The sequence below is a fragment of the Onychostoma macrolepis genome, chromosome 08 (assembly GCF_012432095.1).
Source record: "Onychostoma macrolepis isolate SWU-2019 chromosome 08, ASM1243209v1, whole genome shotgun sequence".
NCBI classification, from domain to species: domain Eukaryota; kingdom Metazoa; phylum Chordata; class Actinopteri; order Cypriniformes; family Cyprinidae; genus Onychostoma; species Onychostoma macrolepis.
This window is the reverse complement of record NC_081162.1, coordinates 27,470,199-27,496,923: the sequence shown is the minus strand read 5'-3', so window position 1 is coordinate 27,496,923 and position 26,725 is coordinate 27,470,199. Positions and strand designations below refer to the sequence as shown.

The 26,725-nt window shown below is 38.9% G+C and overlaps 2 protein-coding genes and 1 long non-coding RNA gene across 4 annotated transcripts; 1 reads left to right on the top strand and 2 right to left on the bottom strand.

The window, feature by feature from the left end:
• The first annotated feature begins 1,292 nt into the window (after window positions 1-1,292).
• Window positions 1,293-2,732, top strand: LOC131545305 (craniofacial development protein 2-like). Its single transcript, XM_058783985.1, has one exon. It carries the CDS (start codon window positions 1,293-1,295, stop codon window positions 2,730-2,732), a length of 1,440 nt encoding a protein of 479 aa, XP_058639968.1.
• A 5,600-nt stretch (window positions 2,733-8,332) lies between these two features.
• LOC131546372 (uncharacterized) lies at window positions 8,333-20,359 on the bottom strand. Of its 2 annotated transcripts, XR_009272668.1 has the most exons (4): window positions 19,974-20,359; window positions 18,509-18,582; window positions 9,470-16,618; window positions 8,333-8,842 (listed from the first exon to the last, which is right to left on the bottom strand). It is a non-coding gene; the product is annotated as an uncharacterized LOC131546372 (long non-coding RNA). The 2 variants fall into 2 exon arrangements; XR_009272669.1 differs by lacking the exon at window positions 8,333-8,842 and having other exon boundaries at window positions 9,548-16,618; window positions 18,509-20,359.
• Window positions 20,360-23,260: 2,901 nt separating this feature from the next.
• On the bottom strand, window positions 23,261-25,151 carry LOC131546026 (putative phosphatidylinositol 4-kinase alpha-like protein P2). Its single transcript, XM_058785320.1, has 4 exons — window positions 25,035-25,151; window positions 24,874-24,963; window positions 24,080-24,163; window positions 23,261-23,983 (listed from the first exon to the last, which is right to left on the bottom strand). Exons 1-4 carry the CDS (start codon window positions 25,079-25,081, stop codon window positions 23,932-23,934), a joined length of 273 nt encoding a protein of 90 aa, XP_058641303.1. The 5' UTR covers window positions 25,082-25,151; the 3' UTR covers window positions 23,261-23,931.
• Window positions 25,152-26,725: the final 1,574 nt, after the last annotated feature.

Sequence of the window (26,725 nt, the reverse complement as noted above, 5' to 3'; positions counted from 1 at the left end):
AACACTTAAATAAGGCACTAAAAGTAAATCAGAAAAAACTCTGTCGATAACAGTCACTTAGCTGCTGTCCATCGATTTTCCCGTTGCTCGAAAGTTCATTGAAAAAAGAAAGTTTTCAAATCGGTGACAACAGGCAAATTGTCCATCCGAATCCCACGACGTTTCTGCTGCACTCCTCCCTCGTCAGTCCCTCGATGATCTGCTTCACGTGAACCCGAAAATCATGACGACTCCGTCTGCTCCGGTCTCGTTGGTCCCTCGACAATCTGCGTTGTGTTGATCATAAACGGCCTCTCAGCACTCTTCTAACCCGTGCCTCACTCCGATGTAGTCACACCCTCAGCGTCGCGTCGATCATGAACGGATTCACGGCACCATTGTAACCCCTCTTGATTCGTGTGTTCTTTTATTTCAATAATGACCACGCGAAAGCAGTTTTGCTGAGCACATTCACTTTAGTGTTTACTGCAACTGAGGAAATCTGGAAAAGACACGAAGAGCACCAAACAGACAATAAATACTGCTGGTCCGGTCATAAAACATCCTTCTCAACAGCTCACATGAACTGAATACTTAAACACTTTTTGTTACATACGAATATGACTCAGTCTCTTCTCTTTCTTTCATGAATATAGAACAAAACTTGCACAGAAGAAAAGTAATACATCGTACCTGGAAAAGACACGAAGAGCACCAAACAGACAATAAATACTGCTGGTCCGGTCATAAAACTGTCAGAAAATAATAAAATAATCAAACAAATATACCAAATGAGATAAAAAGCAGGCGCCATTAGCACGTGGCGTGCACAACCACCTGTAAGGCACGTAAGACCCTGCTACACACTGATTTACTATTCTAAACAGGAAATACGGAATAAAGTTCTCTCAAATACATTTCTAGACAAATGCAATTGACTTTATTTTTTCTAAAACAATATCTTCCAATATTTTCTTGACCGATCGACCAGAGACTTTCTTTTACCTACCATCCTTCTCAACAGCTCACATGAACTGAGAAGGTGGCTGATTCAACCCTTAGTACACCCTTCTTGCCTGTAGGTGTCTCCCTTTTTCCAAGATGCATTATTTAAATAACCTATGAACAAAGTTAATTTAACAAGAACAAATATTTTATAACTAAAACAAGCATTTTGACACACTTCACATTTAGTTTCTGTTTTTCCTTTCTTTACTCTGTTACACGAGGACCCTTGGGTACTCGGCTAACGGTGGCTCTGGTCCCAGCGACAGGTGATGCGACACATCGGCTGGGTATCCTTGGTCGCATCAATGGCAGCAGCAAACCAATTACTACCCGATCAAGCTGGGCGTCCCCTAGGAGACGCGCGTCATCTTCGCCCGGATGGCGTGGGAAATGGATTAGGGCTACCTGTTCAAGGACGGGACAGGCCAAAGAAGATAGTCCACCGAATCCGACTAGCCACACTTAACATCGGCACCCTCACCGGCCGTAGCCGTGAACTGGCTGACACTCTCAAGACCAGACGTATCGACATCGCGTGTATCCAGGAGACCAAATGGAAAGGGAGTAAAGCAAGAGATATTGGAGAAGGGTACAAGCTCATCTATCATGGTGTCAAGTCGAGTCAAAATGGAGTTGCCGTGGCCATCTGTCAGCAACTACGAGACAGCGTTTCTGAAGTCGACAACATCTCTGATCGCCTAATCTCAATCAAGATTATTTCTGGCCCAACCATCCTCAGAGTCGTCTCATGCTACGCCCCTCAAGTAGGCTGCACTGACCAGGAGAAGGACGAGTTCTGGGAGAGCCTTGGCACGCACCTCCAGATGGTCGCCCCAGACGAGCACGTCCTGGTCGGAGGAGACCTTAATGGCCACGTTGGTATAGAGCGCAAAGGATACGAACAAGTTCATGGAGGCCAGGGACTAGGCATACGTAACGACGAGGGAAGCCGCATCCTGGATTGCGCTGAAGCCCATGATCTCGTCGTCGTCAACACCTTCTTCAGAAAGAGACCGAGCCACCTGGCCACCTACATTAGTGGCGGCCACACAACCCAGATCGACTACTGGATGATTCGACGGTGTGACCTGAAGCTGGCACTCGATGCCAAGGTGATTCCATCAGATACCATCGGCCCCCAACATCGCCCACTCGTCCTCGACCTCCAACTCAACCTCCATCGGCAAACCCGAATGAGAGTGACCGGCCCTGAGCACTTCAAGTGGTGGAGGCTACCCGAACACAAGCAACAACTTAAAGTGGCCCTTCAATCACTTAACATCAACCTCGACCAACCAGTCGACAGGCTCTGGAATGATATCACCTGCCACATACAGGCCGCTGCCTCTGATATTCTCGGCTCAACGAAGCCAGGGCGACAATACATGGATAAGCAAGTCTGGTGGTGGGGTGAGGAGGTCCAGATTGCAATCAAGGCCAAGAAGCAGGCGTACAAGCTATGGCATCGCACACGCCTGGATGCCCACCGCCAAAACTATCGGACGCACAAGTCGGCTGCGAAACGGGTAGTGGCCAAGGCGAAAGCTGAGTACTACCATGACTTGTATGAGCAATTAGGCACACCTGAAGGGGAGAAAATGATCTACCGCATCGCAAATTCGAGGCACAAATCGACCCAAGCCATTGGTCAAGTGAAACACATCAAGAGTGCTGAGGGGCTAGTATTGCGCGACCCTCCGCCATACTTGCTCGTTGGAGCAGTATTTTACCATCATCTCAAATGAGGAATCCCCACATCCACCGATTCATAGCCCCGACCCCATCCACGGACCCGTACCTCCAGTCACCACCGCCGAAGTCACAAAGGCTGTGAAGAGAATGAAGAATAGCAAAGCTACTGGGCCAGATGACATCCCAGTCGATGTCTGGAAGTTGATGGGGCATCGCGGAGCAGTGATCCTTGCTGCCCTGTTCAATAAGACCATCGCAGAGATCAGGGCACCGCAGGCCTGGACGACCAGCATCACGGTACCGATTTGGAAAGGCAAGGGAGACGTCTCTGAATGTAAAAACTATCGCCCAATCCGACTCCTGAGTCACACCATGAAGATCTTTGAACGCGTCCTGGACAGCCGCTTACGTGGCATTATCAACATCAGCCCCAATCAGTGCGGCTTTGTCAAGGGACACGGAACCACGGACGCTATCCACGCTGCTCGCCTGTTGATGGAAAAGCACCGGGAAAAGAATAAGTCCATCCACTTGGTCTTCCTGGACTTAGAGAAGGCCTTCGATCGTGTACCCCACAAACTCATCTGGGCCTCCCTCCGATTCCACTCTGTCCCCGAGGCCTATATTAACTGGGTCCAAATACTCTATCAAAACGTTACGAGTGTTGTCCGTTGCCCTATTGGGATATCACCACCGTTCACCATCAGTGTCGGAGTACACCAAGGATCGGCCCTTTCACCATTGCTCTTCATCACCTGCATGGATGCGGTGACTGCAGATCTGCAGGCACCACATCCCTGGACACTACTTTATGCGGACGATATACTCCTTGCTGACAGTGAGCGGCAAAACCTCCAAGACCACACACAACGGTGGAAAGACCGCCTGGACCAGAATGGCCTACGGCTTAACATCGGCAAGACGGAGTACATGGAAAGTGCCCCCAGACCAGTGATACCATCAGTATCGACGGTATAGATCTGAAGAAGGTCACCCAATTCAGATACCTCGGCTCCACCCTTTCGGCTGATGGCGACAGCCTCCCAGATGTCAGGTCGCGAGTCAACGCTGCCTGGTTGAAATGGCGCCAAGTCACCGGCGTCCTCTGCGATAAAAGCATGCACAAACATCTTAAGGCAAAGATTTATAAGACAGTCGTCCGTCCAGTCGCCCTATATGGAGCAGAGTGTTGGCCTGCGACCAACAGGCATGAACAGGCCCTCCATGTAATGGAGATGCGGATGCTTAGGTGGACGTTAGGGCTGACCAGATGGGACCGAGTAATGAATGAAGACGTCAGAAACACCATGAGAGTAGCACCGATTATGGAGAAGATGAGGGAAGCGCGACTTCGATGGTATGGCCACGTAGTCAGGAGTGAGGAAGAGTCTATAGCGAAGAGGGCCCTGTGTCTCAACATGGAAGGAAAGCGACCCCGAGGAAGACCAAAGAAGCGATGGATGGATCGGATAAAGGAAGACATGAAACATGACAATGTCGCCCCCAAGGATGCCCTCGATCGGAAGAAATGGAGAGCAACCTGCCGAAAACCGGACCCCGCATTATGAAGGGAGAAACGCTAGGAGAGAGAGAGAAATTCAGTTTTCTTAGAAAGAATTGTGTTTTAAGTGCATTAGTCACAGCGCAGCGCTTCAGGTCTGATGTGTGACACACATAAAGTGCGGCAAACAGTAAAACAATTGTGCTACAATTTAGTATTTATATATTTTACGTTAATAAATGTAAAATAATTTGAATACAAATAGGTCTACCAGTTTACAACATCCAGCATCACAATAAACTTGAACAGCTAAATAGGCTAAATGGAAATCACTGACACCACCTCGAACACTCAAGTTCACGCCAACTCTTACATTAAAAATAAGACTGGAAAGATAAAAATGAATAGATTCCATGGATATAGTCTTTGCATCTGTTTGTTTGATGTTTGAATCAGGTCTCCTCTATTGGAATAGAAATGGCTAGATGTCACAAGAAATAGGGTCCTGAAACTGCAGCCTCTGGTTGTGCAGGAACATATATTGTGGAATACACACTGATCAATATTAGATGATTCAGGGGTTGGATGAGGCTCCTCTCAACATCAGACAGCTGGATATTGTCTGTAGGTCACAGACAATAAAACTATAACTGTTTCATGAGATGATTTTAGGATGACAATAATTCAATGTCATATAAATGAAAAAAAAAAAACTTACATCTACATTAAGTATGAAGTGGGACATCAGCAACTGGACAACAGGGGGAGCCACCTCAGCATCTTTACTCTGAGAGACAACAGTCTGGACATCTTTGCTGGTCACTCAAGGATTAGATTTAACTTGTCCTACTAATTACATATAAATAAACATAACCGCTTCAAAATTTGCAACAAAATTATGTATGTTTGTAGTAAGTAACTACATTTGGATGTGTGCAGTTTATGTTAAAGAACAAAACATTCACAAGTATCGTCACGTTATGTTTATTATAAAAACCCACAAAAAAAATCTAGAGGAAACCAGCAGCGAATTAGTCTTCCGGTTCTGACTTCATACCTGCACCATGCTGTTGTTGAGAAAGTAACACAACTGTACACAACAAGAAAAAAAGACATTGTTATACAAAAACAAAGACCAATGAAATGGAGAACACAGAGAGTCAGGCAAACCATATTGAACTTTGACTGATCTTATCATTATGGCAGCAGGACAACATCAACTGTGATTAGGAGGAGATTTTCAATCTGAAATGGATTCAGTGGTTCAATTTCAGTGGCCTAAAAACATTCAGGCAATGGCACTTTCTAGAATTCAACATGGCTATCACATTCCTTATAATTACGTCTTCAACTTGATAAATGAATTTGCATGTTCTCAAAATAAATAATCTGAAGGATCTTCTCTCTTCTGTTTTATTGTTATTTCAGTCACATTTAAGTTTGTTCAAATAGCTGTAGTTTCTGATGCCATGAGTCCCTTCAAACTCGAAATACATAAAACCAGTGTCAACTGGACTGCACTAGAGAAGTGTCGCACAAAATTATGAACAACATAATGCACACTACAAAGAATGTTACCATTTTTATTTTTATTTGATAATGCAATAAAATTTACAATAAAAGATGTGTATCAGACATTGATGGATCAGATGTGTGTCCTTGGATGTTTGATACAATTCTTCCTCGACGAAATGCGGTCATTTCTGTCGCTTTACATTATGTTTATTCTTTTCCACATTGTTCTTGCATCATGCTATATTGTTCTCAACTGGTTGTCGTCTGAATAGTTGAGAATAACATCTCCTGAAAATCTGAATCAAGCTACACACAGATAAAACTATTTCAAACACAGCTGAACCCAGTTCTCTCAAGTCCAATATCCTGAAGATAGATAAAATGAGCATTCATGCTGTTTTCAAGTTGTCTTCTTGTGTTACTGAGTTATTATATGTGACCCTGTCTTTGAAATCCAGGCTAAAGTCTCAAAATCTAATTTTGAGATAAGCTTCAAAAGTTGATTTCAACCATTAATTTCACTATAATTTCAATCTTTGAAATGGCCGTACTCAGTCAATATTAAAGATATCAAGGTTACATTTTCACAGAATGTTCTTTACCTTACGGCGGATGATTTTATGTAGAAAACAGTAAATGACAAAAAAATGACTTTAGCTGGGTTTTCACAGACAGGGTCATATATTATGGAAGCCCGAGAAAAAATATAATTCTGTAAGTCATAATAATGAGATACTTTCTCATAATTATGACTTATTTTCTCGTAATAATGACTTACTCCACGCATGCGCAATGCATGAGTGACATCTGCTGGTCAAAGCCATGCAGGAACACTGCAAACATTGCTTGTTCTGTAATCTAAAGTGTATAATACTGTATATCATTAAATAACGATTTCAGATAAATTATCTGCATGTAGTTTTGTTAATTTGTAGCACTTGCCAAGTTACTCTGCCAGATAGTTATGGCTTCAAACATTCCAGACTAATATTTCAGTTAAGAAATACAGGCATTTTATGAAGAAATGAAAGCCATTACGCATATCAACTTTATTTCGAAATGTTTATTTCAATGATTTATTAGTTTTATTAGCTGACCCTTTCATGCATCACATGCTTCATACAGTAAGCCATCTCATTCCAAAAGCACAAATCATCGTTGTTCGTTACCATGGCAACCGCTTGGTCTTCAGCGTCCCACACCGCTTCTTGCAGGACAAACGCTTAACGTGAAAAATGCTTAATGTAGCTTTAAGTACAAAGACAGATTGAACCAAATTCAGTACACAACTTAATGACATGCATACTGTATATACAGGCATTCAGGTGGACCCAAAATATGAATGCAACGCAACGCTTATGCAGCATTTTCTATAACGGTTTTCTAAAGGAAAACGCTTAACATGCAACTTTGGGTGTTGTGTTCAAATTCTGGGTTCTTATGCTTGCCTGTATGCATGATCAATAATACTGTATCCTGAATTAGTCATTGTACTTTAAGCCACATTAAGCATTTTTCACGTTCGCATGTCCTGCAAGAAGACCAAGCGGTTGCCGTGGTAACGAACAACTAAGCTTTTACTAGCGAGATGAGATGAGATTGGGCTACTAATGTTGGTCTAACATTGTGGGTTTATGCATGTGATGCATGAAAGTGACAGCTAATAAAACTAACAAATCATAGAAATGAACATCTATTCATTAAGTTTATATGTGTAATGGCTTTCATTTCTTCATCAAATGCGTGTGATTTTTGTTGGAATATATTCCTCTATATCTGTTTCTGCTGGTAAGTGCTACAAATTAACAAGACTACATGCAGATAATTTATCTGAAATCGTTATTTAATGATATACAGTATTATACACTTTAGATTACAGAACAAGCAATGTTTGCAGTGTTCCTGCATGGCTTTGACCAGCAGATGTCACTAGCGTGCCGTCACTCATGCATTGCGCATGCGTGGAGTAAGTCATTATTACGAGAAAGTTTCTCATTATTACGAGAAAATAAGTCATTATTATGAGAAAATAACTCATTATTAACAGAAAGTTTCTCATTATTACGAGATGTTAAGTCATTATTACGAGAAAATAAGTCATTATTACGAGAAAATAAGTCATAATTGTGAGAAAGTATCTCATTATTATGACTTACAGAATTATATTTTTCTCAAGGTGACGGGAACGGGCTTCCATAATATATAGTTGAGAATGATAGGCTATATTTTGAATATCTTTACCATGCTTTTTACATTTGAAACTATTTTAACCCAGCTGTATCCAGTCAAAAACAAGAGAACATGAGAATATCTGAACCAATGTTGTATAGGCCTATATAAAAAATGACCATCCATGTTGTCTGCATGTTGTTGTCTTCTTGTGTTACTGAGCCATTGTATAGTCAAGAACAATATCTTTTATAAATCTGAATCAAGCTATTGACAGCTGAAACTATAATTTTTTAAATGAACCCAGCTGTATCCAGCTAAAAACAGGATCCAAGTTAGCTGCACCAATGTAAATATATATATAATGACTATAAAGACATTGAAAAACACTGGATTCTTGATTCTATCGCTGCACAAAATGAGAAAGAGAAGGAAATCTAGGTCAGTATTACCTATATGAAAGGGTCATGTTAGATTTTCATTGCCCAGAAAAAAATGATCCAATAAAAGTCAGTGATCTCAGGAGTTCAAATTCACGGATCAAATTTGGCAAATTCCAGTAGACAAACTCAAGTCACTCAAACTTAATTGTCATCAAAGAAAGAACATTTACAGGAAATATGTCTCATCTTTCTGCAAGTAAACAAAAGCAAGATGTAAACAAAAGTTTGATCACAGCACTTCCTGTGTCTGTCATTCTTTGGTAAGAGAATCTTAGTGATCTGTCATTCAGAAAGTTGACAACAAAACATGTTCTTGTGAAACTTAAACAAGAAAGATGCCCAATATATATAAATAGATCAATATATATGTACCCTCCAAACAGTAAAATAAATAATCAAAACAATACATATTTATAATTTCTTGTCAACTAACAATATAAATCATTTCATAAGGAAATATTTACCTTTATTATCACCTATCTTATTATGACTTCGATATTTGTGATGTTAAAGTCCAATTTATGCTGGTGGAAATCTTTAGCAGAAAAAACACACACACACACAACCAAATCACACTGATTGGATTTAGACATGATATTCGGTATGTGCCCCCCCAAACAAAGTGTTCACAACTTTGTGTGATACACTTGTCTATGTCTACTGTCATTGGCTTTGTTGTATTTGTCATACGTCCTGTCTTTTATTCAGCTCAGTTTATGTTTTATAAATTACTGCTCTCAGTGGACGTTCTTCTACGCATTGTACAGGTATCCAGGTACACAAAATGACGTTGAGAAAAAAACACATTACTGAAAAATCTAAACATTTAATTTGTTTACCTGGATATCTGTAAAATACACTTGAGAGCGTTCACTGAGAGCAGTAACTTAAAGCATAAAACAGAGCTCAATGCATAACAGGGATGATGATACAAATTAAACAACAGCAATAACAGCAGATTTAGATGACTGTACAAAGCAGCAGTTTTTTATTGGGCACAAATGTAATGCCATAATTTTTACAAACAGCTTTCCATAAGCAAAGAACATACACATCAACATTTAAACAAGACAAACTCACATCACACACACGCTGAGATACACAGTTTGTGCCAAAATATTCATTAAATTTATTGAAATACCGTTGAAGAAATCAAAGTTACCTGATAATGTAATAATGAGGCAGGCCTGGCTTTGGTTTATCTTAGTCTTCCTTATATCTTCACAAACCCGTAGGAACGTATGAGAAAACATGAGTGAGTTTTATTTAGCTGTTGAACACCAAAGATGACATTTTGATCAGTTTTAGTAATCAAACTGTTAACAGTAGACATTGACTACCATAGTACTTTCTCATACATACAGTTACATGTAGTTCAATGCAGCTGAACAAAAGCACAGCCGTTCGTGATCGCCTGCCATCTGAGCATGTGCAAGAAAGTTAAACAACATCCAATGAGAAGTCAAAGATCTCAGGTGGTTTGACGTCACAAAATGGGGAAGAAAAAAAACAGAAGTGGAATTCCAGTCCAACACTAAAATTGTTTTCATCTTCTTTGAAGGAAAGGGAAGGAAAGGACGTGACGTGTGGCCAGTTGCTCAAGGGTCCAACCTCAGTTTCACATCATTAGGAGATGAAGAAGGGAGAATATTTACAGGAAACATGCTTAACTATTATTTATGCTCTTTTTATCAAATATTCAGAATATGCTTTTCCTTCACTGAACTGTTGGCATATTTACCTCAGTGGATTCAAGTGAAGCACAAGACATAGATAAGAAAGCAGATGAACTAACTCCTAGCTTCTCTCTCTGTATCGCAGCACTAACACAAAATGAGAAAGAGAAGGAAATTTTTCCAAATTATTTACATATTCATCAAAGAAAGAACATTAACAGGAAATATGTAATCTTGCTGTAAGTAAAAAAATAATCTAAAACACTACATATTTTTCCCCCACATTGATTTTATTTTTTCAAGTTGTGGTTCAGGCCTTCCGTAGTATATAAACCAACGCCTAAAGCAATAAACCTCTGAAGAAAGTTTCATCACAGCACTGTGTCTGTGTTCATTTCTACCCACAGTCATGCATTCTTTGGTGAGAGAAACAGGCCACTTAGTGATCTGTCATTCAGTAAGTTAAAAACAAAACAACAAAACATGTTCTTGTGAAACTTAAACAACAAGAAAGAGATCAAATAAACCCTAAAGATGTCCTATATATATATAATATATATCAATATACAGTCGTGGTCAGAATTATTGGCACCCTTGGTAAATATGATCAAAGAAGGCTCTGAAAATAAACCTGCATTAATAATCCTTTTGATCTTTTATTTTTATTAAAAAATCACAAAAATCTAACCTTTCATTGAACTAAAACAATTGAAAATGGGGGGAAATCTCATTATGAAATTAATGTTTTCCTCAAATACACGTTGGACATTATTGGCACCCCTAGAAATTATTATGAGTAAAATATCTCTGAAGTATATTCCCATTCATATTCACAATTTTGAGCACTCCAGGGTGATTATGAACATGAAATTATCCAGCCATGGCTTCCTGTTTAACAGAAATATAAATAATAGGGAAAATAAAGCCCAAATTCCCTTAATCATCCATCACAATGAGAAAAAACAAAGAATACAGGTGCATCTCAATAAATTATAATGTTGTGAAAAAGTTCATTTTTTCTTGTAAATTATTTCAAAAAGTGAAAGTTTCATATATTTTAGATTCATTGCATGTAAAGTAAAACAGTAGCCTGCAGGTAAATGTACATTGGCCAATCACAGAACACAGTATGTGAATTCTGTTAACATCGAAATACAGTAATCATCATTAACTAAGCATTAACTTCTCATGACTTCATCATGTGTGTGGCCCCTCAACTAAAGTGATATGAACATACTTGATAACTCATATCATATTTAATGAAAAACATTAGTTCTCACATTAATTGATATACTGTTCTAGCCTGTATGCATGCATGAGGTAATGTGGATTTTTGTATATTCCTTTAATAATTCAAGTAGTCTTACATGCACAAAATAATGCTTTTTTGAATCATGTACCATAAGCATAGCTTTATCCACAATAGATAGTAAAGACCTTGTTTTTTTGTGAACAAAGAAAACATCATGATTATGCGTAATAAATCATAAATCATGATAATGTACTCGCCTTAGTTAATGTATTAATTAAGGTGTTGTTCATCCATGAAGTCATGAATGAAAGACTTTGAATTCATGTTAGTTCCTGATAATTCATGAGATATTAATACATGAAATAATGCATGATTCACATATTAATTTATGCATGAATTCATAGTAATTCATGTACCCTTACCGTAAAGTGTTACCGTTTTTTGTTTTAATTCTGATGATTAGAGCTTACAGCTCATGAAAGTCAAAAATCAGTATCTCAAAATATTAGAATATTTACATTTGAGTTTCAATTAATGACCATCCCTACAGTATAAATTCCGGGTATCTCTTGTTCTTTGAAACCACAATAATGGGGAAGACTGCTGACTTGGCAATGATCCAGAAGACGAACATTGACGCCCTCCACAAAGAGGGTAAGTCACAGAGGGTCATTACTGAAAATTGTGGCTGTTTACAGAGTGCTGTATCAAAGCATATTAAATGCAAAGTTGACTGGAAGGAAGAATTTGGGTAGGAAAAGGTGCACAAGCAACAGGGATGACCGCAAGCTTGAGAATACAGTCAAGCAAAGCCGATTCAAACACTTGGGAGAGCTTCACAAGGAGAGAACTGAAGCTGGAGTCAGTGCATCAAGAGTCACCACGCTCAGACGTCTTCAGGGAAAGGGCTACCAAGCCACTTCTGAACCAGAGACAATGTCAGAAGCATCTTAACTGGGCTGTGGAGAAAAAGAACTGGACTGTTGCTCAGTGGTCCAAAGTCCTCTTTTCAGATGAAAGTAAATTTTGCATTTCATTTGGAAGTCAAGGTCCCAGAGTCTGAAGGAAGAGTGGAGAGGCACAGAATCCATGTTGCTTGAAGTCCAGTGTGAAGTTTCCACAGTCTGTGATTTGGGCTGCCATGTCATCTGCTGGTGTTGGTCCACTGTGTTTTCTGAAGTCCACAGTCAACGCAGCCATCTACCAGGAAATTTTAGAGCACTTCATACTTCCTTCTGCTGACAAGCTTTATGGAGATGCTGATTTCATTTTCCAGCAGGACTTGGCACCTGCCCACACTGCCAAAGAAACCAAAAGCTGGTTCAATGACAATGGTGTTACTGTGGTTGATTGGCCAGCAAACTCGCCTGACCTGATCCCCATAGAGAATCTATGGGGTATTGTCAAGAGGAAGATGAGACACCAGACCCAGCATTGCAGATGAGCTGAAGGCCACTATCAGAGCAACCTGGGCTTCCATACCACCTCAGCAGTGCCACAAACTGATCACCTCCATGCCACGCCGAATTGAAGCAGTAATTACCCAGACAGCAAGCATTGTCGGCCCAGATCCGGCCCACATCTGGCCCGCATGGATTTTACACGGGACAGATGTGGGCTGGATCTGGGCCAAAACTATGTTGCTGTCTGGGTAAAGCAAAAGGAGCCCCTACCAAGTATTGAGTACATATACAGTAAATGAACATACTTTCCAGAAGGCCAACAATTCACTAAAAATGTTTTTTTTATTGGTCTTATGAAGTATTCTAATTTGTTGAGAGTGAATTGGTGGGTTTTTGTTAAATGTGAGCCAAAATCATCACAATTAAAAGAACCAAAGACTTAAACTACTTCAGCCTGTGTGCATTGAATTTATTTAATACACAAGTTTCACAATTTGAGTTGAATTACTGAAATAAATGAACTTTTCCACGACATTCTAATTTATTGAGATGCACCTATATATGTGACCCTGGACCACAAAACCAGTCTTAAGTGTCAATTTTTCAAAATTGAGATTCATACATCATCTGAAGGTAATCTGAAAGTAAATCTGAAAGTAAAAAATAATCTTTCCATTGATGTATGGTTTGTTAGGATATGACAATATTTGGCCGAGATACAACTATTTGAAATTCTGGAATCTGAGGGTGCAAAAAAATCAAAATACTGAGAAAATCATCTTTAAAGTTGTCTAAATGCAGTTCTTAGCAATGCATATTACTAATCAAAAATTAAGTTTTGATATATTTACAGTAGGAAATTTACAAAATATCGTAATGGAACATGATCTTCACTTTATATCCTAATGATTTTTGGCATAAAAGAAAAATCAATAATTTTGACCCATACAATGTATTTTTGGCTATTGCTACAAATATACCCCAGCGACTTAAGACTGGTTTTGTGGTCCAGGGTCACATATTTCTGATGTGCAGCAAAAGGTAATTGAGCTTCACAAATTAGTGAAGTGGCTTTAAGAAAAGAGCTAGAGCAGTGAAAATTCCCATTTCCACCATCAGGGCAATAATTAAGAATTTACAATCAACATAAAATGTTAGGAATCTGCCTGGAAGAGAACGTGTGTCTATATCGTCCTAATGCACGCTGAGAAGGAGAGTTTGAGCGGCTAAAGACTCTCCAAGGACCACAGCTGGAGACTTGCAGAAAATAGTTGAGTCTTGGGGTCAGAAAACCTTAAAAAATTGTCAAACAGCACCTACATAACCACATGTTGTTTGGGAGGGTTTCAAGAAAAATTATCCTCGCTCATCCAAAAACAAACTCCAGCATATTCAGTTATCAGACACAACAGGAACTTCAAATGGGACTGGCTTCTATGGTCCGATGAAACTAAAAAAAATGAGCTTTTTAGCAGCAAACACTCAAGATGGGTTTGGTGAACACAGGGATAAAAAGTACCCCATGTGTACAATGAAATATACTGCTGTATTTTTGATGTTGTGGGCCTATATTTCTGCTGGAGGTCCTGGACATCTTGTTTAGACGCATGGCATCATGGATTCTATCAAATACCAACAGATAAAAAATCAATAAGTGACTGACTCTGTTAGAAATCTTATAATGGGCCATGTTTGGATCTTCCAACCGTACAATAATCCAAACACAAACCTCAAAACGGGTCACTGAGCCCAAACCAAGCTTCTGCTGGCCATTCCAGTCCTCTGACCTGAACCCTGTAGAACATGAGTGAACTGAAGAGAAGCAGCAGCAACATGGAGCTGTGAATCTAAAGGGTCTGGAGTGATTCTGGATGAAGGAATGGTCTCTGATCTCTCGTCAGGTGTCTCTAACCTCATCAGGCATTATAGGAGAACATTTAGAGCTGTTAAACTGGCAAATGGAGGTTTCAAAAAGTAGTGAATAAAAGGGTGCCGTTAATTGGGGCCAATGTGTATTAGAGAAAAACATTTATTTCATAATGATATTTTCCCCCCATTTTAAATCCTTATTATCCAAAAGGTTAGATTTTTGTGATTTAAAAAAAAAAAAAAGATCAAAAGGATTAACAATGCAGATTAATTTTGACAGCCTTCTTTGATCATATTTACCAAGAGTGCCAATAATTCTGACCACAACTGTATATAACATTAAAAAACATTAAAACTTTAAAATAATCAAAAGAATACACATTTATAATTTCATGTCAATTAACAATATAAATCATTTCATGAGGAAATATTTACTTTTGTTATCACCTGTTTGACAAATTGTGATATAAATGGAGTTTAACAAAAGAACAGGGAAGATGACTTATATTTTACCATGAATGTTTGTAAAGCCTTAAGCATAAGCACAGCAGCAAGACTACACTTGAGTTGAGTGCTTGTGTTGAAACAGACAGGAGTGTGTGTTTACTGATGGATCACACACTGATTATGGGATGTGTTTGTGCTGGGATCTTAGGGCAGTTAAGAAACAGACCCGTGGAAGTTTTATTATAATAAGACACCTGTATTGAGACATGAGTCATATTGTGCTTGCAGGTACTGAACTGTGTTTTGAGTCACTCTTCATTGGAGGATTGTATCCATAATGTCAGATTTAGTTGGAGAATGGTCTGAATATTACTGCAGACAGTGAGAAAGGAGAGTAAATTGGGGACTGAAAAGAATGATGGGATACATGAGGATGTTCAGAGCTGCTTTGTGCACTGATTTCAATCTTATAACACCTTGGATATTTGTGATGTTGAAGTCAAACTTATGCTGGTGGAAATCTTTAGCAGAAAAAACACACACAACCAAATCACACTGCTTGGTCTTAGTCATGACATTCACTATGTGCCAAAACAAAGTGTTGACTGCTTTGCGAGATACATTTGTCTATGTCTTCTGTTGTAACACAGTTCGTAGAACGGGAGGAAGGAGGCAGGAACCGGCAAATATTTAAAGACTTTAACAAATAAAATAAACAAACACAAAAGTAAAGCAGCATCCCCTCGCGGACGACTGCCGCAAACAAAACACAAAATAAAGTCCAGGCCTGATCCTCTCTCGTCTTGCACTGTCGTTGCTCCTCCTTTTATCCTTCCGGAGCTCCTCCGTGGGACTCGAGGCCGGTGAGTGGCGCAGGTGTCCCTCATTATCATTAAACTCCACCGGCCTCACTCCGCTCCCACGGCTCTCGGCCCCGTCCCACTCGTTACATCGGTTATTGCCTTTGTTGTATTTGTCATCCTTCCTGTCTTGTGTTCAGCTCAGTCTTATGCTTTATAAGTTACTGCTCTCAGTGGACGTTCTTCTACGCATTGTACAGGTATCCAGGTAAACAAATCAAATGTTTAGATTTTTCATTAATGAGTTTTCTAAAACGTTTAGAAATAAAGACTTTGATAAAGACTTTTAGAAATATTTTCTTTCTATTCTATAAGCGTGAATGAATCTATAGTCCTTAGGTTTTAACGTTGCGTTGTGTCATAATATTTAGTTTTGGTGAGAAAGAAAAGAAAAGAAAAGATGGTGAGAAAACTGGACATTTGTAAAATGCACTGCAGAACGTTCACTGAGAGCAGTAACTTATAAATCATAAATAAATGTTAATTATAAAAAATAAATAAATGTTATTATGAACAATGATTCACATCCATTACATGCTTTAGAGGTGTTCCGGTACAGTACATTTAGTGGCAGAATGATCCCTCCAATATGTAAGACTGAACGGCATCGTAAATCATTCCTGCCTGCTGCAGTCAGGCTTTTTGTGCTGTCATGTGCAATAATTGTAATGTATTTTATTGGGTTATGTGCAATATGCCTACTATTATGCCTGATATATTGGGTTTTTCCTTCTATGTGTACTTGGGTAAATCGGTCTGTGTGCATGGACTGAATTGTGGTTGCTGCTGTAACAATATAATTTCCTGTGAAGGATCAATAAAGTATTTAATAATAATAATAATAATAATAATAATAAAACAGCTCAATGCATAACAGGGACAATAACGTAATTTAAACAACAGCAATAACAGCAGATGTAGACGATTGAACAAAGCAGCAGGATTTTTTGGCACAAACGTAATGCCATAATTTTTACAAACAGCTTTCCATAAATAAAGAACATACACATCAACATATAATCTATCTGTGTATAGATGTAGACATACAGTGAGGAAAATAAGTATTTGAACACCCTGCTATTTTGCAAGTTCTCCCACTTAGAAATCATGGAGGGGTCTGAAATTGTCATCGTAGGTGCATGTCCACTGTGAGAGACATAATCTAAAAAAAAAAATCCAGAAATCACAATGTATGATTTTTTAACTATTTATTTGTATGATACAGCTGCAAATAAGTATTTGAACACCTGAGAAAATCAATGTTAATATTTGGTCTAGTAGCCTTTGTTTGCAATTACAGAGGTCAAACGTTTCCTGTAGTTTTTCACCAGGTTTGCACACACTGCAGGAAGGATTTTGGCCCACTCCTCCACACAGATCTTCTCTAGATCAGTCAGGTTTCTGGCCTGTCGCTGAGAAACACGGAGTTTGAGCTCCCGTCAAAGATTCTCTATTGGGTTTCGGTCTGGAGACTGGCTCGGCCACGCCAGAACCTTGATATGCTTCTTACAGAGCCACTCCTTGGTTATCCTGGCTGTGTGCTTCGGGTCACTGTCATGTTGGAAGACCCAGCCTCGACCCATCTTCAATGCTCTAACTGAGGGAAGGTGGTTGTTCCCCAAAATCTCGCAATACATGGCCCCGGTCATCCTCTCCTTAATACAGTGCAGTCGCCCTGTCTCATGTGCAGAAAAACACCCCAAAGCATGATGCTACCACCCCATGCTTCACAGTAGGGATGGTGTTCTTGGGATGGTACTCATCATTCTTCTTCCTCCAAACACGTTTAGTGGAATTATGACCAAAAGTTCTATTTTGGTCTCATCTGACCACATGACTTTCTCCCATGACTCCTCTGGATCATCCAAATGGTCATTGGCAAACTTAAGTCGGGCCTGGACATGTGCTGGTTTAAGCAGGGGAACCTTCCGTGCCATGCATGATTTCAAACCATGACGTCTTAGTGTATTACCAACAGTAACCTTGGAAACGGTGGTCCCAGCTCTTTTCAGGTCATTGACCAGCTCCTCCCGTGTAGTTCTGGGCTGATTTCTCACCTTTCTTAGGATCATTGAGACCCCACGAGGTGAGATCTTGCATGGAGCCCCAGTCCGAGGGAGATTGACAGTCATGTTTAGCTTCTTCCATTTTCTAATGATTGCTCCAACAGTGGACCTTTTTCACCAAGCTGCTTGGCAATTTCCCGTAGCCCTTTCCAGCCTTGTGGAGGTGTACAATTTTGTCTCTAGTGTCTTTGGACAGCTCTTTGGTCTTGGCCATGTTAGTAGTTGGATTCTTACTGATTGTATGGGGTGGACAGGTGTCTTTATGCAGCTAACGACCTCAAACAGGTGCATCTAATTTAGGATAATAAATGGAGTGGAGGTGGACATTTTAAAGGCAGACTAACAGGTCTTTGAGGGTCAGAATTCTAGCTGATAGACAAATACTTATTTGCAGCTGTATCATACAAATAAATAGTTAAAAATCATACATTGTGATTTCTGGATTTTTTTTTAGATTATGTCTCTCACAGTGGACATGCACCTACGATGACAATTTCAGACCCTCCATGATTTCTAAGTGGGAGAACTTGCAAAATAGCAGGGTGTTCAAATACTTATTTTCCTCACTGTATATGTGCCAAAATAGTCATTAAAGTTATCGAAATACTGTTGAAGAAATGAAAGTTACCTGATAATGTAATAACGAGGTAGGCCTGGCTTTGATTTATCTCCTCAGCAGCAGAGCCTTCCATCTTCACAAACCTGTAGGAAAGTAACGTGAGCGTTTGGCCATATTCAAGTTTCTACAGAACTGTGACTTTTTGGTTCAATTTAATCATTGATTTGATCAAGACAATTAAAGGGACCCACCCTCCACTTGTTCCAAACCTTTATGAGGGTTTTTTTGTTTGTTTGTTTGTTTTTTAAGCTGTTGGACACCAAAGACGACATTTTGATCAGTTTTAGTAATCAATGTGTTAACAGTAGCAACTGAACAAAAGCACAGTCATTCTTGATCGCCTGCCATCTGAGCATGTGCAAGAAAGTTAAACAACATCCAATGAGAAGTCAAAGATCTCAGGTGATTTGACGTCAGAAGATGGGGAAGAAAAAAAACAGAAGTGGAACTCCAGTCCAACACTAATTTTTTTTTTTTTTTTTTGAAGGGAGAGAATTTACAGGAAACATGCTACATACTATTCTTTATGCTTTTTTCTTTTTTAAATCAAAGATGCAGAATATGCTTTATACTACATCGCACATTAACTGCTCTCCAAAAGATTTGGATTCAACAGCTCAATCTCAAATGGAACAAGAATGGAACTTTCTGTAAATCCAACTGGAAAACAATTCCATCTCACTCCTGATAGGCATCTTCAAGATAAATGTAAGAAGACACCGCATGTTCTCAGAGTGAACAAGCTAAAGGATCTTCTCAGCTGTTGAAGGTCTGTGAAACTGAAGTTTGTTAAAACAGCTGTAGTTTCTGATGTCTGTTTCCACGAGTTCTGTCAGAGTATGCAACACACAGACGATCACTGCCACCTCAACTGCACCATGAGAAGTGTCTCACACACACACACTCACAAAAAGAATTTCCATTTCTTTCTTTTTGTTTTATAATTTTAATACTTTCTCTGCCACTTTTTGGGGGTCAGTGTGAGCACCTGTCAGATGTTACCAAGATCACTTGTCACGGGAGGTCTGTTGGAGGTCTGTGCCATGCGTCCCCTCCACTACACTGTAAATATATGTTTTTCTCCCAGCTCAATATCTTCCAGTTTCCTGAATCTGCGTACACCCGAACCAATTCGGCGCACAGCCGCATCCAACTCCAGCCAGCTGAATCTAGCTGGGAAAACCAGAGACAAATTGTATAGACCCGAACCAATCTGCCACACCGCAGCAATGAACTGGTACAAAGGCCTAATGATCCGGTACACAGATACAACAGTGTCCTGTGCGTCTCTCACAAGAGTCAGCCATTGCTGGATTCTCACAAAAAGCCAAGCTGGTGAGTTTCTTGTGGTGGCTGATTCAGGTGTAGATCTGTTTAGTGATGGCATACCTTTTACCTCAGTGGACTTAAGAAGACTTGCTGTAAAAATATTTAAGGTTTCCAGAAAATTCTACGAGAGGAGCTAATCAAACACCAGGCTGCTTTCTCCCTTCAGATGTTCCTCCAAACTGAGTGACGACACTAAAGCGGTTACAATATATAGGCTTTGTCTCCACCCACTTCCGCTCTTGTCTCCGCCCACAACAAGCTAAACTTTTGCGCTCTTTAAGTTGCAAAGTCATTACGAGGAAATGAAAACATCTGCAGTCATGCACTTTACTTCCCTTCTACATTAATACCAGCAATGAAATTGAATCAGTATATTTTCCAGTAAACAGTGTTGAACATCACAGAGCGTTAGGAAAACTCACATTAAACACTGACTGCTGTTCAAACATGTAATGAGCTGAGGCACAGGATGACATCAGCTGCCAATAAAAGGGGCTTTACAATCCAAAATGGTGTCAAAGCTGCTGCTGTATGCTCTGACGACCTTATGTCAAACCTGCAAGTGTACGCTCAGAGATTTGACACGAGGTTTATCAGATTTTATTTACCTATCTAGAAGTTACAGTCAGTCACAGCCGTATACAACCACAGTGAAGATCTGCAGCTGAACAGAAGCACAATCATTCGTGACCGCATGCCATCTGAGAATGTGCGAGAAAGTTAAACAACCTCCAATGAAAAGCCATGGATCTGATGTCAGTGATTTGATGTCAGAAGAAAGAAAACAGTAGAGGAACTCATTCCAACACTAAAATTGTTTTCATCATCTTTGAAGAAAAGGGAAGGAAAGGACGTGACGTGTGGCCAGTTGCTCAAGGGTCCAACCTCAGTTTCACATCATTAGGAGATGAAGGGAGAATATTTACAGGAAACATGCTCAACTATTATTTATGCTCTTTTTATCAAAGATGCAGTATATGCTTTTCCTTCACTGTACTGTTGGTATATTTACCTCAGTGGATTCAAGTGAAGCACAAGACATAGATAAGAAGGCAGATAAACTAACTCCTAGCTTCGCTCTCTATCTCAGCACTAACACAAAATGAGAAAGAGAAGGAAATCTTTCCAAATTATTTACATTTTCATCAAAGAAAGAAAATTTACAGGAAATATGTAATCTTGCTGTAAGTAAAATATAATCTAAGACACTAAAAATTTTTCCCCCACATTGATTTTATTTTTTCAAGTTGTGGTTCAGACCTTCCGTAGTATATAAACCAACGCCTAAAGCAATAAACCTCTGAAGAAAGTTTCATCACAGCACTGTGTCTGTGTTCATTTCTACCCAGTCATGCATTCTTTGGTGAGAGAAACAGGGCACTTAGTGATCTGTCATTCAGTAAGTTAAAAACAAAACAACAAAACATGTTCTTGTGAAACTTAAACAACAAGAACGAGATCAAATAAACCCTAAAGATGTCCAATAAATAAATAAATAAATAAATAACATTAAAATAAATAAAAGAATATACATGTATAATTTTGTGTCAATTAACAATATAAATCATTTCATAAGGAAATAGTTATATACACTTGAGTAAATAAAAACTCACAAAAAGAGTTTCATATCGTTTCATTTTAATATCAATATAGCCTTTTTCAGGGTCTCAAAGGGCATTTTTCCAAGGACTGTAAGGGTACTTGTCAGAGAGGGGTACTTGTATGGCTGCGATCAATATCTTCCGAATTCCTGAATCAAGCTGCTCACACCCACAACAATTCTCCACACAGCCGCACCCAATTTCCACCAGTTGAACCCAGTTGAGAAAATCTGAGCCAAATCGAACAGACCACAACAAATCTGGCACACAGGGTCAATGATCCGGTACACAGATACAACAGGCCTTAGTGCGTCTCTCAAAAGAGTCAGCCATTGCTGGATTCTCGAAAAAGGCCAAGCTGGTGAGTTTCCTGTGGTGGTTGATTCAGGTGTAGATCTGTTTAGCGGTGGCATACTAACAATACCTCAGTGAACTGAAGACGACTTGCTGTAAATTATTTTAGGTTTCTACAAAATTCTACAAGAGGAGCTGATCACTCACCAGGCTGCTTTCTCCCTTCAGATGTTCCTCCAAACTGAGTGACGACACTAAAGCGGTTACAATATATAGGCTTTGTCTCCGCCCACTTCCGCTCTCGTCTCCGCCCACAACAAGCTAAACTTTTGCGCTCTTTAAGTTGCAAAGCCATTACGAGGAGATGAAAACATCTGCAGTCATGCACTTTACTTCCCTTCTACATTAATACCAGAAATGAAATTGAATCAGTATATTTTCCAGTAAAAATAACAGAATAAATTCAGTTAATATTCTGCCTTCTACTAATTTGAACCTTAAAAAAAAAAAAAAAATGTAAACAAAATGCAGAGGCAAACTAAAACAAGAAACAGAGAAAAGCATTACTGTTTTCGGTAAGTATATCATTACACTGGATTATTAACTAATGAGTTTAACTGGAAAAGACATAAGTGTTGTGCGCATGACATGCTCTCGCTTGTACATTTAGATTTAGATTATTGTACAAGGAAACACAAAGAAAAAAAAACAGTGACACTTTACTGTAAGTTCCCATTAATGCATTAAAAATATTAATAATGAGCAATACTTTTGTTATGGTATTTATGAATCTTTGTTCATGTTAGTTAATAAAATAAAATCTGTTCATTGTTAATTCATGGTAGCTCACCTTTCATTTAATAATATTAACAGAAACTATTTTTGATTTTAATCATGTATTAGTAAAAGTTAAAATTAGCTAAGTTTAGTAAATCTTTTAGAAGTATTTATCATTGTTAGTTCATGTTAAAAACTAATGTTAATAAATGCAATGTTATTGTAACGTGTTAAAACCAATTCATCCTTTCCTCAGGAAATATGTGATGTTGCCAGATTGTTTCTTTATCATCAACTGTTTGACAAAGTTTATATGATATAAACAGGGTTTAACAAAAGAACAGTGAACCGAAGATAACAGACAAATTATATAAAAACATGCAGCTGGTGCAAGTCTCGTAGTATTTTTCCATTTCATCCGGAATCTTCACTTCATTATTTCAGATGAAGCTCTTTGAGCAACAGCTGAAAACAATAATTCAACTAAACATTTAATGACCACCTGGATAAATGAGAAAATTCAGACAATAAGAATAAATTCCAGTGAATAAAACAACAGATAAACTGCTGACAGTGAATGCACTGAACTCTCAACTTTAAGGAGTCTCACATTCTAAGATCTGTTCACATCGACTGATTAAAAGAAGTGATTGTGGAACTCAAACGAGTTTGACACTGAATGCATTGAAATTGTAGACTCGCTCATTTTTACATTAAATGTAATATTATCACATGTCAGTAAATAAGCATTACAGAGATGTACAGGCAACTACTGTGGGCATTTATTAAATATCACACACAGAATAAATAATAGAATAGAATAGAAAGAGGGCCATAAAACTGATGCTAACAAATGAGCAAACAAAGATTAGTCTCACTGTACAAATCAATTGATCAATAAACAGTCATATACTGCAAAACAAGCAGTGATTCAGAAATATGAAAACATATTCAGAGCTGTGAACACTGCCGAGAAATACCAAACACTTTTCAAACATCTGTCCTCCATTACATCATAATAAATATAATCAAATGCTGATTTTTGTTAGTTTGTGCGTTAATGTGTAAATTCGTCACCTCTGAAATATGACATTTGTCCGCAGTCCAGGCCGTTCATGTCCATAAACACATCTGCTGTAGTTTACAGACTACATGATTTACCTGGAAATTATTTAAGACTGACAATAAAATCACATCAAATACAAATCAAAATGGCACAAAAGTGATTTTGTAATGTTTACAGTTGAACCCATCATGCAGCAGACAGTGTGACGTGTGCAGAAAACGTCTCATAAGTGCTGATATCAGTGCGTAGAAATCCATGCAAACATTTCAGGTGTATAAAGTGCACAAACACACCAGACCGAGACAGCAGTGCAATTTAGCATTAAGAGAGTAAGAGAAACACACACACTCAGGTTTCTCTGGCCTTCAGTAGGGGATCTGGTTCTGATAGTACTGGATCATGTCATACGTTTTGCTCCTGGAACAAATGAAGAACATTTCATATTATAAGCACAGTGCTTTACATTAAAACAAGTCAGGAAACGACATGCATTAATGTGTGAGAGACACTGACCTGCTGCTCAGGAAGCAGTTCTGAATGACTTTGATGATAAAAGCTGCTGCTTCCTTCTCACTCACTCCAGGGTTAAAACGCTGCCTACAACACATGATTCACTTCATATCAACAAGCTATTAATTAATTATACTGTCTATTTTTACCAATCTGTGTGTGTGTCTGTGTCTGTCTGTCTATCTATCCATCATTTAAAACCATATCAACATCAAAGGGTAAATTCATGACAAACTCAAGTAATACATTTGAAATAATCATAATATTGTAATTAATTGCATACAATAATTTAACAATATTATCTTTACAAACTATCTAAATAAAGTTAAAGTTAAATATATTATAATTTAAAAAATAATATACAAATAACAATAACAGTTACAAATTTCTAATATTTTCCAAGGACAAACTTAAAAACAATGCCTAATATTCAATTGCCTAACAATCAATTTAGAGTCAAGGAAGTCTTTTTATAAAATAAAAAAAACACTCACATTAATCACATAAATCACATTCGTTATTAATCTCATTATTGATCTCATTAATGTGTGTTTCTGGAGGTTTTCTTGCCATCTGTTGTGATGCTTTTGATGCTGTTTGTGAACTTTTTAACTCCTTAATTTTCCATGTTCATAACAACAAAATACATGTATATGAATATTGATTTGTGTTTATTATTTTAAAAAGTCAGTAATAATTAATGTCATTCAAATCCATAGCTCGATTTTTTTCAATATAAATGAAATATGTTTTCCAATATGAATGCCCTGCTCCACTGTTAGTTGTTTTGAACTCACTTGAGCAGTTTGATGGTCTGACCGCGGAAGCAGGGCAATCCTGTATCCAGCATCAGCGTTACCAAGGCAACCACAGCATCCATATACGGCCTGCACCGTAAAAGAGATTAATTCAGTCTCTCAGTTTCTAACACACACACACACACACACTGACGTCTCACCTGACAGTCAGGTATCCGCGCACACATGTTGTCAGGTGATCTGACATCAGAAGTTGAAAAAAATAAATAAAATTCCAATAGGAGAGTTCTGGTCCAACAGAAAAATTATTTTAATTTTCCTTGAAGAGAGAACATATACAGGATTCAGCATCTTTACTCTGGGAGACAACAGTCTGGACATCTTTGCTGGTCATTCAAGGATTAGATTTAACTTGCCCTACTAATTTATATATATATATATATATATATACACAGTGGGGCAAAAAAGTATTTGGTCAGCCACCAATTGCGCAAGTTCTCCCACTTAAAAAGATGAGAGAGGCCTGTAATTTTCATCATAGGTATACCTCAACTATGAGAGACAAAATGAGAAAAAAAAAATCCAGAAAATCACATTGTAGGATTTTTAAAGAATTTTAAAGAAATTCCTTGGTAAAATAAGTATTTGGTCACCTACAAACAAGCAAGATTTCTGGCTCTCACAGACCTGTAACTTCTTCTTTAAGAGGCTCCTCTGTCCTCCACTCGTTACCTGTATTAATGGCATCTGTTTGAACTCGTTATCAGTATAAAAGACACCTGTCCACAACCTCAAACAGTCCAACTCCAAACTCCACCATGGCCAAGACCAAAGAGCTGTCAAAGGACACCAGAAACAAAATTGTAGACCTGCACCAGGCTGGGAAGACTGAATCTGCAATAGGTAAGCAGCTTGGTGTGAAGAAATCAACTGTGGGAGCAATTATTAGAAAATGGAAGACATACAAGACCACTGATAATCTCCCTCGATCTGGGGCTCCACGCAAGATCTCACCCCGTGGGGTCAAAATGATCACAAGAACTGTGAGCAAAAATCCCAGAACCACACGGGGGACCTAGTGAATGACCTGCAGAGAGCTGGGACCAAAGTAACAAAGGCTACCATCAGTAACACACTGCGCCGCCAGGGACTCAAATCCTGCAGTGCCAGACGTGTCCCCCTGCTTAAGCCAGTACATGTCCGGCCCGTCTGAAGTTTGCTAGAGAGCATTTGGATGATCATATGGTCAGATGAAACCAAAATAGAACTTTTTGGTAAAAACTCAACTTGTCGTGTTTGGAGGAGAAAGAATGCTGAGTTGCATCCAAAGAACACCATACCTACTGTGAAGCATGGGGGTGGAAACATCATGCTTTGGGGCTGTTTTTCTGCAAAGGGACCAGGACGACTGATCCGTGTAAACGAAAGAATGAATGGGGCCATGTATCGTGAGATTTTGAGTGAAAACCTCCTTCCATCAGCAAGGGCATTGAAGATGAAACGTGGCTGGGTCTTTCAGCATGACAATGATCCCAAACACACCGCCTGGCAACAGCGAAGGAGTGGCTTCGTAAGAAGCATTTCAAGGTCCTGGAGTGGCCTAGCCAGTCTCCAGATCTCAACCCGCTGTTGCCCAGCGACAGCCCCAAAACATTACTGCTCTAGAGGAGATCTGCACGGAGGAATGGGCCAAAATACCAGCAACAGTGTGTGAAAACCTTGTGAAGACTTACAGAAAACGTTTGACCTCTGTCATTGCCAACAAAGGGTATATAACAAAGTATTGAGATGAAATTTTGTTATTGACCAAATACTTATTTTCCACCATAATTTGCAAATAAATTCTTTAAAAATCCTACAATGTGATTTTCTTTTTTCCCATTTTGTCTCT